At 35.0% G+C, this 16,078-nt stretch overlaps 1 protein-coding gene across 1 annotated transcript in view; it reads right to left on the reverse strand.

Moving 5' to 3' along the window:
- The window catches only part of ADGRV1 (adhesion G protein-coupled receptor V1), a 517,368-nt gene that overhangs the window by 167,101 nt on the left and 334,189 nt on the right, over positions 1-16,078 (reverse strand). The window contains exon 85 of the mRNA XM_025438360.3: positions 5,439-5,617. Within this exon, the coding sequence (XP_025294145.3) occupies positions 5,439-5,617 (179 nt within the window). The remainder of the gene's footprint in view (positions 1-5,438; positions 5,618-16,078) is intronic.

Genomic DNA, 16,078 nt, shown 5'->3' on the forward strand with positions numbered 1-16,078 from the left:
TCATGGAAGATATCAAATGATTTCATTACAAAGGGTAGCTGGGGAGGATGGGTGTGAGGGATGCTAAAAGAAGCTAGTTTAACAGGTTCATGTCAACTATGGATGACCTAACAATCCATGATCTTGAAGATAATGAAAAGTAACTGTTGGGTTTTGAGTATCAGAGTGATATGATCATTTCCATATTCCAGAATTTAGTGGATGAATTAAAAAAGGAAGAAATTAGAGATAGGAACACAAGTTAGGAGGCAACCCAACAGACCAAAGATGACAGAAATGAATGGAAGAGACAATGATGAAATAAGAGATGAAGATGAAAATGAGAAAGTAAATTAGAAGTTAGGCTAGAAAATAACTTGTGATTGGGACGTCTCGGTGGCTCAGTGGTTGAGCGACTGCCTTTGGCTCAGGGTATGATCCCGGAGTCCCAGGATCGAGTCTCACATCGGGCTTTCTGCATGAAGCCTGCTTCTCCCCCTGCCTATGTCTCTGCCTCTCTCTCTCCATGTCTCTCATGAATAGATAAATAAAATCTTTTTTAAAAAATACCTTGTGATTAATAACATGTGAAGTGTAAGAAAAAAGAAGTAGAAAAACTCTTAAGTTCACAGCTTGGGTACACGGGTGGATGGTGGACCTTTCTTAGGAAATACAGGTCAAAGCACACATTTAGAGGATCAATTTTAAACAGGCTAAATATAAGATAGCTGCGTGTCATTCTGGTAAAGATGTTTATTGGACTTCTGCATATATAAGTCCCTAAATGAACTCAACTTTTCCAAAACACATTATAATAAAATTGAAAAATCAAAGACAAGGAGGATCTAAAAAGCAGAAAAAGAAAAGAAGCTTATAACTTACAAAGGAAGCCCCCTAATGCTATCAGTGAATTTCTCAGCTTAAACCTTGTAGGCCAGGACAGAGTGGAATGATATGTTCAAAGTGCTGGGGGAAAAAAAAAGTGCTAATCAACAATACCCTAGTTGGGCAAAATTATTCTTCAGAAATGAAAAAGAAAAAAGATTTCCCCACACAAATAAAAGCTGAAGGACTTCATTATCACTAGACCTTCCTTATGAAAAAAGATGAGAGGAGTTCTTCAGGCTGAAATGAAAGGATGCTTTTGGTAGCCTGAACACATATGAAAATATACAAATTCAGAATTCTCAGCACTGTATTGTCATGGTATGTCAATCACATAACTCTAGTATAAAGGTTGAAGAAAAAAGGACTGAAAATAAGTACAGCCTCATCAATTTTTAAAAGAATACACAATGTAGAAAGAGGTAAGTTGTAAAAAGAGGGGTAAAATGAAAGGGTAGAGTTTATGTGATTGAAGTTAGGTTGTTAGCATAAAATAGTTATATCTGAACAATGTTTTATGCAAGTCTCATGGTAACCACAAAACAAAAACCTATAGTAGACACACAAAAAAGAAGGGGATCAAAACATACCACTAAGGAAAACCATCAATTAATAAAAGAAGACAGCAAGGAAAGAAGACAGGAATATGGAACTGCAAAACATAAAATAATAATATGGCATTAGTAAGTTTTTACATATCAATATACACTCTAAATATAAATGAACTCAGTTCTCCAACTAAAAGGCAAAGTGGCTGATGGGATAAAACAAACGAACAAGATCTAATTACATGCTGCCTACAAGAGAGTCACTTCAGCCTCAGGGACATAAATAGACTCAAAGTAAAAAAACGTTAAAGATATCCCATCTGGTGGAAACCAAAAGTAAGCTGGGAGCTGTACTTATATCAGACAAAACAAACTTCAACTCGAAAGGTGTAACAAGTGATAAAGAAAGCCATGATATAATAATGATAAAGGGTCAATTCATCAAGTGGGTATATAGCAATCATAAATACATCTGTACTCAATGTCAGAGCACCCAAATATATTAAGGGAATACTAACAGATGTGAAGGGAGAAATAAACAATAGTACCATAATAGTAGCAAACTTCAATTTCTATTTTCAACAATGGATTTATCATCCAGTAAGAAAATTGATGAGGAAATGTTGGACTTGAACTATAGTTAGACTAAATGGACCTACAGATACATACAGAACATTCAATCCAAAAGTAGCTGAATATACATTCTTCTAATGGGCACGCAGAACAGTCTCCAGGATGGATCATATATTAGGCTACAAAACAAGTCTTAACACATTTAAGAAGACTGAAATCATACCAAATATCTTTTCATACCAGTGGTATGAAACTCAAAATCAGTAACAGGAAGAAAACTGGAAAATTCACAAATATGTGGAAATTAAATAATATACTCCTGAACAACTAATAGGTAAAAGAAGAAATCAAAAGGGAAATAAAAAATATCCTGAAACAAACAAAAAAAGAGACACAATGTACCAAAACATGGATTGCAGACAAAACAGTTCTAAATATCTATGTTAGAAAAAAGAAAGATTTCAAATTAACAACCTAACAACCTAACAAATTAACAACACCTCAAGAACTCAAGAAAAAGAACAAACTAAGCACACCATTAGCAGAAGAAAGGAAATAATAAAGATCACAGAATGTTGATGGGAATGAAAACTGGTGCAGCCACTATAGACAACGGTATGCAGGTTCCTCAGAAAATTAAAAACAGAACTACCATAGGATCCAGCAATCTCACCTCTGAGTATATATCCAAAGGAAATGAAATCAGGGTCTTTTTTTTTTTTTTTAAGGATTTTATTTATTTGTTTGACAGAGAGAGAGAGTGAGCGAGTGAGCAAGTGCACACAAGCAGGGGGAGAGGCAGGAAGAGGGAGAGGGAGAAGCAGGTTCCCCACTGCACAAAGAGCCCAATGTGGGGCTCCATCCCAGGATGCTATGATCATGACCTGAGCCAAAGGGACGCTTAACTGACCGAGCCACCCAAGTACCCCAGGATCGTGTTTTTATTTTTTTTAAGATTTATTTATTTATTTTAGAGAGAGAGAGTGCACATGCAAGCTACACAGGAGCCTGGCTTGGTGGAGTTGGATGTTTAACTGACTGAGCCACCCAGGTGCCCAACCATGCAACTCTGAATCTTGGGGTCATTGAGTTCAAGCCCCATGTTGGGCATAGAGCTTACTTAAAAAAATGTATATATAAAGGAAGAAATAACACCAAACTTGAAATCTTTCTAGCTAATAGGAGAAGAGAGATCACTTCCTACCTGAATTCATGAAATTATCATAATCTTGGTTCTAAAATTTGACAAAAACATTTTTAAAAAAGCAATCTGTAAATACTGATGCATTAGAGATCTACTTAGAGAAAAATCTTAATAAAAAGAAATATTTTATTACTATGAAGTAACCACTACACAACAAATGAGCTGCTATTTCACCCAACCACAAATCCTATCATTACTGTGAGAGAAAAGGTATGTTTTTAAATGATGATATAGACACACAAGATTTTACATAAATAATATAGTAATTTGTATCCTTATATTGAGATTAAAGTGAAAATAAAAATACAGAATTAAAAAAAAATTTAAAACTATAATAAATTTACATAGGGATGATTTAGGAATTCTATGTGAATGGAGGACATAAGTAACCTACTTAAAAAACCCAGTCACTTTTGGTGTAATAATCCCTATTAAAACCAGGTAGAGGTTAATGTATTTTGCATTTCACTTACTATAATTGAGCTGATAATAAAAAATATTTTGCAAAAGCCTCAGAAGGCAAATATCTTAACAGTCAGTCGATTTGGACATTCTTGTATAATAGTTTATTTCTCTCTTTAAAAATCCCTTTAGAAGCACCCAAAGAATTCTTTTTTAATTAATATCACTTTCATCAGGTCCCATTTATCAAGGCTGGGTGGGTACACATGTAATGCTAAAACTGCTGCCAGATAAGTTCTGTCTTGCCAGGAAGCTCATGAAAGGGATGGGCAGCTGGCCACCAGTGTTTGTCTCATGGTTCCTTTGTATCTGACAGAGAATGATGTTGAACTTTCTGAAATTTGTCCTGGCTGCCCAAGACTTAAATTAATGCCAGGGCTAACAAAATGTCATAACATAATATTAAAAAGACATAATAATTCCCTTCTAAGAAGATTAGGCTTTTAGAATTTTATATGCACAAAACACATTATAACGCTATAATCAGTATGAGGGAATCTTACTGAATCTCAATAGAAAATTACTATATATGGCACCTCAGTGTGTGTGTGTGTGTGTGTTACTTAGCTAGTTTTCTTGGTTGAACATAGTGTGGGATATGTGTGTGTGACTGCCTGTCAGTGCAATACGTTTGCATACATCAATAACAACAATTATTTATTACATAATAATGGACAATTATAACTGATCAGCGGCAATAATGGTATTGAAATGGCTTCTGCTTATATAGTACTTTTACTTTCAAAGATTTTTTACACCTATTAATCAATTTTTGTCTTCATAATAATCTGTGAGATAATTAGGTAAAATTGTCTTCATAAGATTGTGAATAAGTTATTCTTTCTTACTTAGAAATGTTACTTTTTCATTACACAAAAGAACCTGATTAAACTTTATTACTTAAAAAGTGTGTGTGTGTGTGTGTGTGTGTGTGTGTTTTCCTTTCCTGTATACAGAATCAATAAAGAGTCCTGATACCAGATTCAGGGGGTGCTTGGGTGGTTCAGTTGATTAGGCGTCCAACTCCTGGTTTTGACTCAAGACATGATCGTGAGGTTGTGGGACTGAGCCCCACATTGAGCTCTGTGCTCAGTGTAGAGTCTACTTCAGATTCTCCCTCTCTCCTTCCCTCAAATAAATAAATGGCATCGTAAAAAAAAAAAAAAGATACCAGATTCAGGATTAAGGCATGTATATACATGTGTGTATAGAGATTTATTACATTTTAAGACTATCAGTGTACTTTAGTAAGAACATTTAAGAAGGTCCCAGTTGACCTTGTCTCCTTCCCGTGAACTTTTGCAGACACTCTCCATTCACTCTGATACAGTCTTTCAGTATTTAAGGATATTATGGATGACAGTGACTGCCATCCACCCTGTACCAACCTCCTCCAAAATATCAGAGTCCTTAGATAACATGCTCTGTATTTTTTTCAGTTTCTACTCTTCATCAAAACTTCCATAGTTGCCTGATTTTACTGAGTATTCTTGTCTCAATCTAGTAAACTGAGTTATGCTACGGCACAAATTATTGTGAACTGCCTAATACATCAACTCACCTGAGAAAATTGCATCTATCAAAGAAACTAGAAAGGCAAATAGTTTCTTCCTTAAAGGGATAATTAGAGGAAGGAGAGAGTCAGTCAGTCTGGTAGGAAAGCAAAGGTCTTCCTGGTATTACTTGTTCAGTTCTACTGCTCAGTCAACTGCTTCACCATCTACCAATAACGCTGTCTGGGTACACAGAGGCTAAGAAGGCAATGAGTTCTGCCTGGATGTACTTACAGGTCACCGTGAATGAGTCCATAGATCTGTGGCATGCTCAGATGATAGATTCCTCTCAAAATCACTATGAGGAGAATCACCACAAAAGCTGGAAGGCCCCAACTCAGAAGGAAAAACAGCAGATATCGCCGCTCTGTATGTTCATCATTCATCACCAGCACATACCAGAAATTCACAGACTAAGGAAGGAAACAGAACATAAAATGAACAAGTTCTGATCTAATGGCACAGGACACAAACTCACCTGGCTTGGACAAAGAGTTATTGACTAACAAAGGGCTAGCTAGCATTACTTGATAATTATTTTTGGTTTGATTTTTTTTCATTAGTTCACATTTTCATTCCCTCATCCACCCAAGAAATTCAGGATACCTGCAAATCTTGAAACACTGAAAAATATTTATTGTACTTTTTATTTTCCTTAGTTTGCTTTGATTTATTCTCAGCTATAATCATCTGTGATTGTTCTGTGCATGTGTCTTTTTTTTTATTTTTTTATTTTTTTATTTTAATTTATTTATGATAGTCTCACAGAGAGAGAGAGAGAGAGAGAGGCAGAGACACAGGCAGAGGGAGAAGCAGGCTCCATGCACCGGGAGCCCGACGTGGGATTCGATCCGGGTCTCCAGGATCGTGCCCTGGGCCAAAGGCAGGCGCCAAACCGCTGCGCCACCCAGGGATCCCCATGCATGTGTCTTTGAAGAAACATACAAACCTACTTCCCATGTGAACAACTTCATAATAATGAAGTGAATATAGCCCTTTGTTCCAGACTTTTTGACAATCTTAAAAAGGATTTTATTTACATATTTTAGGAAGTTTGCAGGAACACATGGAGGGAAGGGCACAGGGAGAAGGAGATAATCTCAAGCTGACTCCCCAATGAGCAATAGAGCCCTACATCAGGCTGGATCTCACGACTCTGAGATCATGACCTGAGCCAAAATCAAGAGTCGGACACTAAGTGACTGAGTCAGCCAGGCACCCCTGACAATTTTTCTTAAGGCCTTATCGTATGACAGGGCTAGACTCTTTTCCAGGGAATGAGCATATAATTGTGAAGATAGCCCCATGTCAGTTCTCAGCAGGAGACATAGATGAGTAAACAGAAAATGACTCCACAGAGAAAAAAGTACTGCAATGAGGTAGGTTTTGCACCTGTTTTTATTTTTCAGTTTATATATATATTTTTTCATTCATTTACCTGACTTAAATTTCAGGGACCAGTCCAAGTACAGGGGATATAGCAGGGAAAGAGGGGGGGTGGAGTTTTTATTTACTTTTTTGTATGTTAGTTTCCAAACAAGTGGGAAAGAGGCCATTAAGGAAAATATCTATTTTATATTTATATCATGTTATATTGATTATTTCTTATTAAGATAAAAATATAAAAAATATAAGTATTTAGAGAGTCAAGGGACTAAGGGGACACATTAGATAAACAGGGCAGGACAATGAAATGTTCTTATTGGTCCCAAATACCACACTTAGCTCCTACACCTAAGCCAAATCTGAAGCTTCTATGTTTTGCCGCCTTCTGTTCTTTTGCCATTAGAGCACTTACGTTTAATTATCATTTAGTACAGAAACAACACTAAATGTCATATGTATTTCGCACAATGATATATCTTCACTAGATAAATCCCTTCTCAGGGTCACACAGTGGAAAAAGTGTGAGTAGAGATAAATTACATATATCTGCATACATATACATACATGTAATTATATGTACATCAGAGGGATAATCAGTATCAAGTAGCAACAATCCCATAGCTTTAGTTTCCTCAGGAATACAATGAGGTTACTATAAAGATTAAATGCAATATTATGTATAAAGTGCTGAGCACATAGTCACCTTTGGAAAAATGTTGCCACCTCCTTTAAATCTCCTATTGGGATGTTAGACAGTGTAAAAAACAAAAGATAAATAGCTTAAGACCTAAAGTAAGCTGTGATACAATGGAAACTCGTTCTGTGTGGTAAATAAGCATGCCTAATGTTCACAGGAAGGCTTTTAGGCACTGTTTATGGAGGCTTCCGAGTAAGCCTATCTGGACCATATCAGCCTTGAGGGATTAATATTTATTGGGCTAAACCAGGAAAAAATAAAAATGTTTGGTTACTTAGATATTTCTGTCTCTGAATTTTGTTTCCTGTCAGCACTCCATATCTTTATGTACATCTGTATATCTGTAATTATGAAGCATGTTTTGAGTTGTTGCTTATGTAAATTTGTTCTAACTTCTTTTTCAAATCATCCAGTCCAATAGGGTTTTCCCCCTTCTTTCCATAATTACTACAGGGACACACACCCAACTAAGTGGGATCATATCAAGTGTCTGACATTGAGATCAAACTGCCTGAATGAAAATTCAGGCAAAGGAAGCATGATTAACCCATCTCCAAAATAAAAGGATTAATTATTTATTTTATTTTATTTATTTATTTTTTGAAGGTTTCGTGTATTCATTCATGAGAGAGAGAGAGAGAGGCAGACACAGGCAGAGGGAGAAGCAGGCCCCATGCAGGAAGCCTGTAATTATTTATTTTAAATAGATGTTTGTGTGTATCCATGTAAGACGGTAACTCAGGGGTGTAGCTGGTGGAAGAATCAGAAAGGAGGGCATAGTAAATGACTGCTAAGTTGATTCATCATGATAGAGATTGGAATATTTCCAAAACGTCTGCTTTTACGAAGATGGACGTTAGAATCACCCAACCTTTCAGCAACTGGCCTTTACCAGAGAATCAGATAAGACTGAAATAAGTACAACTGTTTGTTAGATTTGTACACGCAAAGGGCAACTGGCCTTTACCAGAGAATCAGATAAGACTGAAATAAGTACAACTGTTTGTTAGATTTGCTCCAAAGGGCTCAAGGCACAGTATTGGTGAACAGTCATTTAAGCAAAACAAGTGTCTATAGTCACAAGCTTTTGTTGACTTAAAAAAAAAAATTCCTTTTCTTCCCAAAAGAATCCAACCACTGAGGTGTAGTCTAAGGACAATATTTCCCATTGTATTTTTTTTCTTTTTGCTATGGAATCAGAATACTATGTAATTAAAGAATGTTGAATTATTTTTGAAATACCATATGGCCCAAATGTAAGATTCCTTTTGACTAGCTGACTTCAAGTTTTACTTGAATTTTAAGATATTTAATGTAGTATGGTAGGTACCTTTTGGATATGTCTAGGTCATGAGTTGTCCTTCTCGGAACCCTATCTCATCCCACCCCAACATATGCAGAGTGGGTTCATGACTCTGCTCCTCATCCATAGTTGATTTGATCTGGGGTAAAAGTTTATCCCATCCTGGGCCAATCATGAATTCCTTGAAATTCTGTGACAGTCTAAACTGGTCAACTGAAAAAAGAGGACATATGAACTTTAGTGGTGGGATGGGCAAAAGCACAGTGGAGAGAAAGTGTGATTTTAGAGAAGAACAGAAAAAGTTCTTATGGTTCTTGGGTTCAGTAAGTTCTCTTATATGCTTATTATTCATTTTATGATTTAAATGTTTGCTTAAATTAGCTCAATTTAGATTTTCTTTGTTGTTAAAAAAAAGAAATTGACTGAGGTATATATTATTATTCAAAAGCAGTGGAATTAAAACCCTTAGTTACTACCATTCTCTAGACAGAGAAAACAATGGAGCGCTATTTCTTTTCCTTGTAATCATGGTTCCTTTTTTGTAATCTAAGAGTATTTAAAGACCATTATGTTTGCATAATAATTTTATGTTGACAGGCACATAGCATATGTGATCTGTGTGTCTTGGTGTCTGTGTGATTATCCAGTATCGGAGATAATGAAATTTTGAGAACTCAATACAAGTTAGAGGGTGTCACTCTTGACCAAACATGATTCAAGTGGACTGAGCATGGCTTACTATTCCCTGCCCATATGAATTTTTTTCCTGCTAATGACTGACTGTGAACTGAAAATGTTAATCGTTAGGTCTCTATATTTCTATCTCTAAGCTTTAAAAATTTTGTCAGAATCATCTTATGGGCCATACCAAGACATCATCACTTATGTAGTCATGTTACATTTTTAGCCAAAATATTATCCTGCGGTTGCCTGAGTGATTCAATCAGTTAAACAAGCATCTGACTCTTGATTTCAGCTTAGGTCCTGATTTCAGGGTTGTGGGATCAAGCTCTGTGTTGGCCTCTGTGCTGGGCGTGAGCCTGCTTAAGGTTTCCTCTGTCCCTCGCCACTCCACCCTTCTTTCCCTCTCTAAAAAAAAAATATATATATATATATATATATATATATATATATATATATAAAAATATATATATATAAAATATAGTAATAGGTATAATATGTTAAATAGTAATATGTGTAATATATAATATATGTGTATAATCTCCCAACTACATTAATCCAACCTGACTTGACTATACTTCAAACACACAGCATACATGTTCCTAGCATTAATGTAATGAAGGTTGAAGGCAAGCCCTAAAAGTCAAAATTATTTTCAGCTTTAATAACCAAACTAGACACTTCAAAAGAGACAACTGAATAAATGTTTTGCCTTAAAATCAGTGATGTTACCAGTCACCTTTTAAATGTCACTTGTAAACAATGCAGCATTTGAATTGCCACCTTATTTCTATTAATGCTCACCAGTGAAGGATGATGTGTTTGAATTTGTACACTTAACACAATTACTGGCATTTTGAGATTATCTAAGCGACTGTAACTTGGGAGAACTTAATTAAAAGTCCATTTTAACAAATTTATTTTATTTTTTTAAAGATTTTTAAAAATTTATTTAGTTGAGAGAGAAAGGGAGAGTGCATGCATGTGAGTACAGAGAGGGGCAGGGGCAGAGGGAGAGAAAAAAGTCTCAAGCATACTCCCTGCTGAGTGCAGAGCCCCAGACTGTGGGGCTCGATGCCAGGACCCAGAGATCATGACCTGAGCTGAAACCAAGAGTTGGACACCTAACCAACAGAGCCACCCCCTGTGTCCCCCATTTTAACAAACTTAAAGAAAACTACTTAATGATATTTGTGAAAATTTCCTGCCATAAATACAATCTATAGAAATATAGAAAAGGAGAACTTGTAGAGGTACACACACTCAAAAGATAAACTCTCAAATAATGAATACTATAAATAATGATTTAAAAAAATTGAAAAGACATGGTGATTAGTGACTTGATTTAGGTTTTGACATGGTTTTGCATGGGTAAGCTGTATGTTTTTGGCTAATATTATTTGCTTCCTCTGGGTTTCAACTTCTTCCTCTGGTAAAGGGACAGGTTAAACTATTAGTTATTAACAATTTCCTGACTCATAGTTTGTGAGGGAATCATTGTAGAAATTACAATTCCTCAAATAGAAACACTAATTGCATGGGTGCACAGCCTATGATTTTTAGAAGTAATGCAGAGTTTACTGACCATCTGACCACACATACCTTCTCATTCAGAGATGAGGAAACAGATGCAATCAGAGAAAAGTATAGTTTTTTCATATTTTGGTTGGTTATAAAACTGGGGACTGATTACAATTTATTTCCATACAGACTCACACAAATATTGAGAATATTATTCGCATGAGAGCTTTTCTTCCTCTTTTATTTCCCCCAGCACACACTTTGTATTACAGTGAAGATGCCTTTTTTTGATAAAAGTATGGAGATTATCTTTTTCTCTCTGTTTTTTGCTATCACTAAATGAGAATTTATAAAGGTTTCATCAGAATATAAATGCTCAAACATGACTGTGACCTGTGGTAGATTTATGTAGACCTCATAGTACTCAGTAAAATGCTTTGCATATAGTATTTATTGAGATAATGCCAAACAAATGAAGATTTATACAATTTGAGTTAACAATTTTTGTGGAATTTAACAATTTCATAATTTGGTTCAGTTAGAGTTTACTCAGTTATATGCTATCTTGCCAGAAAAGATTTTTAGGAGGCTCAACAATTTTAATTGATTTGATTGCACTCCTAGTGAAGAGGGTCAAAGTTAATTAGTGCAAATTTTAAAATGTTAAATGCAACAGTGTATGAGAGGAAGAATGGAACCAATATTTATTTACTCATTGGGTGATAAATGTAGACCCCATAATAAACTATATTTCATTTATTTGAGACAACTGTTCTCCTAACTTTTATCACAATTTTTTTTTCTTTACACACAGGAAGAAGCTGAGGATGGAAGAAGTGTATTTCTCAAAACTAGTAATTGAAGCTGTTAGAATTTAAACTGATTCTAATTAAGATGCAAATCAACCAAAATACCCAGATACAAATTAGGACAAATACAGATAGGAATAAACTAAACGACTGTGTTTTTGTAAACATATTTACTTGCGTTATTTTTTTTTCTTTTTAAAATTTTATTTATTTATTTCAGGGAGCAGGGGGCTCGAGGGAAGCAGAGGGAGAAGCATGCTCCCTGCTGAGGGAGCAGGGCTCCATCCCAGGACCCTGGTGTCATGACCTGAGCCAAAGGCAGATACTTAACCGACTGAGCCACCCAGGCGTCCCTACTTACATTCTTATATATACATGTCTATTTATTTTTACAGTAACATTTTCAATGGTAACAGTGGCTACTATTTTCCAATGTCCACATAGGAAAAATGAAGACAACCTTTTAAATTAATTATTTTCTTTCTTTTTTTTTTTTTTTTTTGACTTATTTCACTCAGCATAATACCCTCCAGTTCCATCCACGTTGAAGCAAATGGTGGGTATTTGTCGTTACTAATTGCTGAGTAATCGGAGAAGGACAAACATTATATGGTCTCATTCATTTGGGGAATATAAATAATAGTGAAAGGGAATAAAGGGGAAAGGAGAAAAAATAAGTAGGAAATATCAGGAAGGGAGACAGAACATGAGAGACTCCTAACTCTGGGAAATGAACTAGGGGTGGTGGAAGGGGAGGAGGGTGGGGCTGGGGGTGACTGTGTGGCGGGCATTGAGGGTGGCACTTGAAGGGATGAGCACTGGGTGTTATTCTGTATATTGGCAAATTGAACACCAATAAAAAATAAATTTATTATTAATAAAAAATAAATTATCATAGGTTATAATTATGCTTTCATATGTTCCATTAACACAAATTCATTTGTTTACTCATATAATATATAATAAATACTAATACAATGTATATTAGTATATTTGTAAAATATAAAAGTGAAATGCTTTTGTTTTTTGTTAATTAAAAATAGGTTGCAACCCCCCCCCCCCCCCAAAATAGGTTGCTTGAACCCTATACATTTTTGGATACTAGTCCTTTAGAACATACATTTTTAAGCTGTGTGGGATAAGATTTGTATCTAGTCTATTATTCAATACTTGGCTATTAATTGTATCACCACGAACCTTGGACTGATTTACAGTATCAAGTTTAGTCAGAGATCATGGATGCTATTAATTCTGTCATTATTATCCATTCTTAGTCACTCATTTCAGAGAAGTCTAAGAAATGTTACCACATGTCCTTGCTCCAGTTATCCCCTCTCTTTCTTAGCAACTTTTGCATGAGATAAATTACAAGGCTTTCTGAGGACTGGATAATTCAGTATTTCCTGGGTATGTCATTTTTATCTAGGTAATTATCAGTCTGTTGTCCTTAATATCTTTGATGTCAACTTCCCCCCCTTTTCCCCCACTGCCTGCCCAATTAAATCAGTGACAAAGGAAAAACATGGCTAGTTTTAGCATTTCTCTTCTTGTTGCTAATCCCTGGCACTAAGTAGCCTTTTTACTAAGGAATAAAATGTGTATTTGCTTATTCATAGTCTGATTTTTACCAAAAAACTAAGACACAAGATGTAAATGGTCAAGTATAATTATAGAATGATTTCTAACTTTATTCTACCATTTAAAAAATATGTTCTTCAAGGAAGCTTTAGTTTCAAAATAAAATATTATACTGTTTCCCTCAGCATGCAATCAACAAACTGCAAGAGCAAGCTAAGGTTTGGATATTGTTCATAATTGAAGCAGATTGCTATATGATTTGGTGACAGGAAATGATCATAAAATTGGGCCAAATGATTACACAAAAAATTAAGTTTCTGTTTACCTACATTATATACTATACCTCAAATAATTTGCTTGTGATTTATTTCCTTCGTGGATTAACTCATGCTCTAGAAGTCCAACTCATCGTGTATTTCATATAAATGTTAATAGTAAAGGCATAAATTCTAGAGATTTATTCTAAGAATATTCCATAAGTAAATAAATATTCAGGATGCAAGGATGTTCAGGGAAACATTGTTTATAAGAGCAAAAATAACTGGAAGTAACTAGCATTTCATTAATAAGAGACTAGAAAAAAAATAAGAGACTAGAAAAATAAACTATGGAATAACCATATTATAGAGTGGGAAAAAAGTGTATCTGTACTTGATAAATGTATATATATAAACTTGTATGTACTGTATATAAGTAAATATATATACACACACTATACCTACACATAAGAACATACACATATGTACTTTTTATATATTTATAAACATTTGTATACTTGTGGAATATTTCTGGAAAGATACACAGGAAACCATTAGCAGTGTTTACCCTCGGGAATAGGGCTGAGGGTAAAGCAGAGAGTGGAGAGTGTGTGAAACAGGGAGAAACATGCATTTTTCATTTTATATTTCTCTTCAGTGTCTGATTATGTTTTATACCATTATATATGCTATTTCTAAAATGAAAGCAAGTCAAATAGAAGAAGGAAATGAAGATAGAACAATAAAAAACTAGGAAAATAGAGCAAACATATGACTAAATTCTTCAGTCTTTCTCAAAGTAGCAAGACCTGATGTCTTAAGGAAGTGGGAAATTATTTCAGTAATTTCACAGGATGATTTTACATGATGAGCAAACAGAAGGATAAGTCAAGTTCCATGGCCTAACAGGGAATAGAGTTGTTTGCTTAAAAAAAATAAGCAAGATAATTTGTTACTATAGTCCCATCATGCATGGTATACCTTCTCTGTCAGAAAAAGGAGGAGGCCTAAAGACACAGAGTGAAGGTCACCAGCTGCAGATCCCACAATGAGCCATGCATATACTTTAGTAAGAGGTTAGAGGTTATTTATTTAGCTTGCTGGAACTTGATGGCTAGTTGGTGTTTGCCTCACTCTAAGTCTCTCCCCGCTATTATCAAGTAAATTCCCTTTTGGGAAAAAAAAAGTGTAAATTAAATTAGAAAAGCAGAGTTTTCAATATGTTTCAAAATCTATGAAATATTAGTCACTCATATTTGCTTAACCAATAATACTGCATAAATATGATAAATATGTATGGAGTGTAGAGTCTGTGCCAGGCACAATTCCAAGCTCTTTTCATGTAAGAATTCATTTTATCTTTCCACAATCCCCAAAGACAGGTACTGTTACTACGAATTCGATTATTCAGATAAGAAAATCTAGACTTAGAAAAGTCACGTAACTTGTTTACCAATAAAATCTTCCATTAGCTAATCTGAAATACAATCCAATTTCATTATAATGTATCAAAAGTATATGACAGAAAAGTAAAAGTTTAAGATAAAGTCACTTAAGCACATTTTTTCTAAGATTGAAGATGTAATATAGATCAAAATAAACAGTAATTGTTAAGCCCAGTGATTAAAAGTTAAGGGTTAACTTTTTGTCATAAGCTACACACACACATACATATATTAAATTCTCTCCTATATTGTTAAAAATATGAAGTAGGGGAGCTCCTGAGTGGCTCAGTTGGTTGAGAATTTGCTTTTGGCTCAGGTCATGATCCTGGGGCCTTGGGATCAGGCCCCATATGGGGCTCTCTGCTCCATGGGGGGCCTGCTCCTCCCTCTCCTCTGCCCCTCCCCACCCACTGGACCTCTCTCTCACCTCTCTATCAAATAAACAAATAAAATCTTTTAAAAAATATGAAGTAGAATCACTAAAATGTTAATATTTTTTTCAAAAAATTTTCGCCCTAATTGACTAGCAGGATTGTATTAACAGGAGCCTAATCTTTTACATAATGTTTTAAAAATGGATTCTAGTTTAAAAAAAAAAGGTTTTAGTAGACTATTTTATAAATAGGAAAACACAGGTTGGTAAAGTGACAACTTCTTCCCACAAAATAACTCATTAGACGTATCCTACCTAGAATCAGAAGTTATTAAATTTTCCTCTTGTGGTACACCACAAACCATGAAAAATGTGTGGTGTACCATCTGAAATACATTAAACTTCACTGGTACTTTAAATAGTTTTCCTAACCATTAGCCATAGAGAAATCTAATTAGCTTCCTAAATGTTCATCAGCCACAATTTTATTTACTTAAGACTGGAAAAAGAGATACAGAATATACCAGTCTCTTTAAGTTGGATGAAATCTTATATGCGATCCCATCTACTGCTCTCCCAAAGCAGAAAAGCATGTTTGAAAGTTGGTCATTTCCCCCTGCTTGAATATACTTCATTGACGGGATGCTTTTTGCCTGTAGGAACAGCCTCTTCAATTTTGACAGTTTTACTGGCTATCAAAGTTCTTAATTGAATCAAAATTTGCTTCTTTAAAAAAAATTGTTTTGCTTCTCTAATTTTTTACCCATTTATTCCATTCCTTCAAATGGACCTGTAGTCTACTCTTTCCTTCCTGGAGCAGCCCT

This window comes from Canis lupus, chromosome 3 (genome assembly GCF_003254725.2).
Source record: "Canis lupus dingo isolate Sandy chromosome 3, ASM325472v2, whole genome shotgun sequence".
In the NCBI taxonomy this organism is placed as follows: Eukaryota; Metazoa; Chordata; class Mammalia; order Carnivora; family Canidae; genus Canis; species Canis lupus.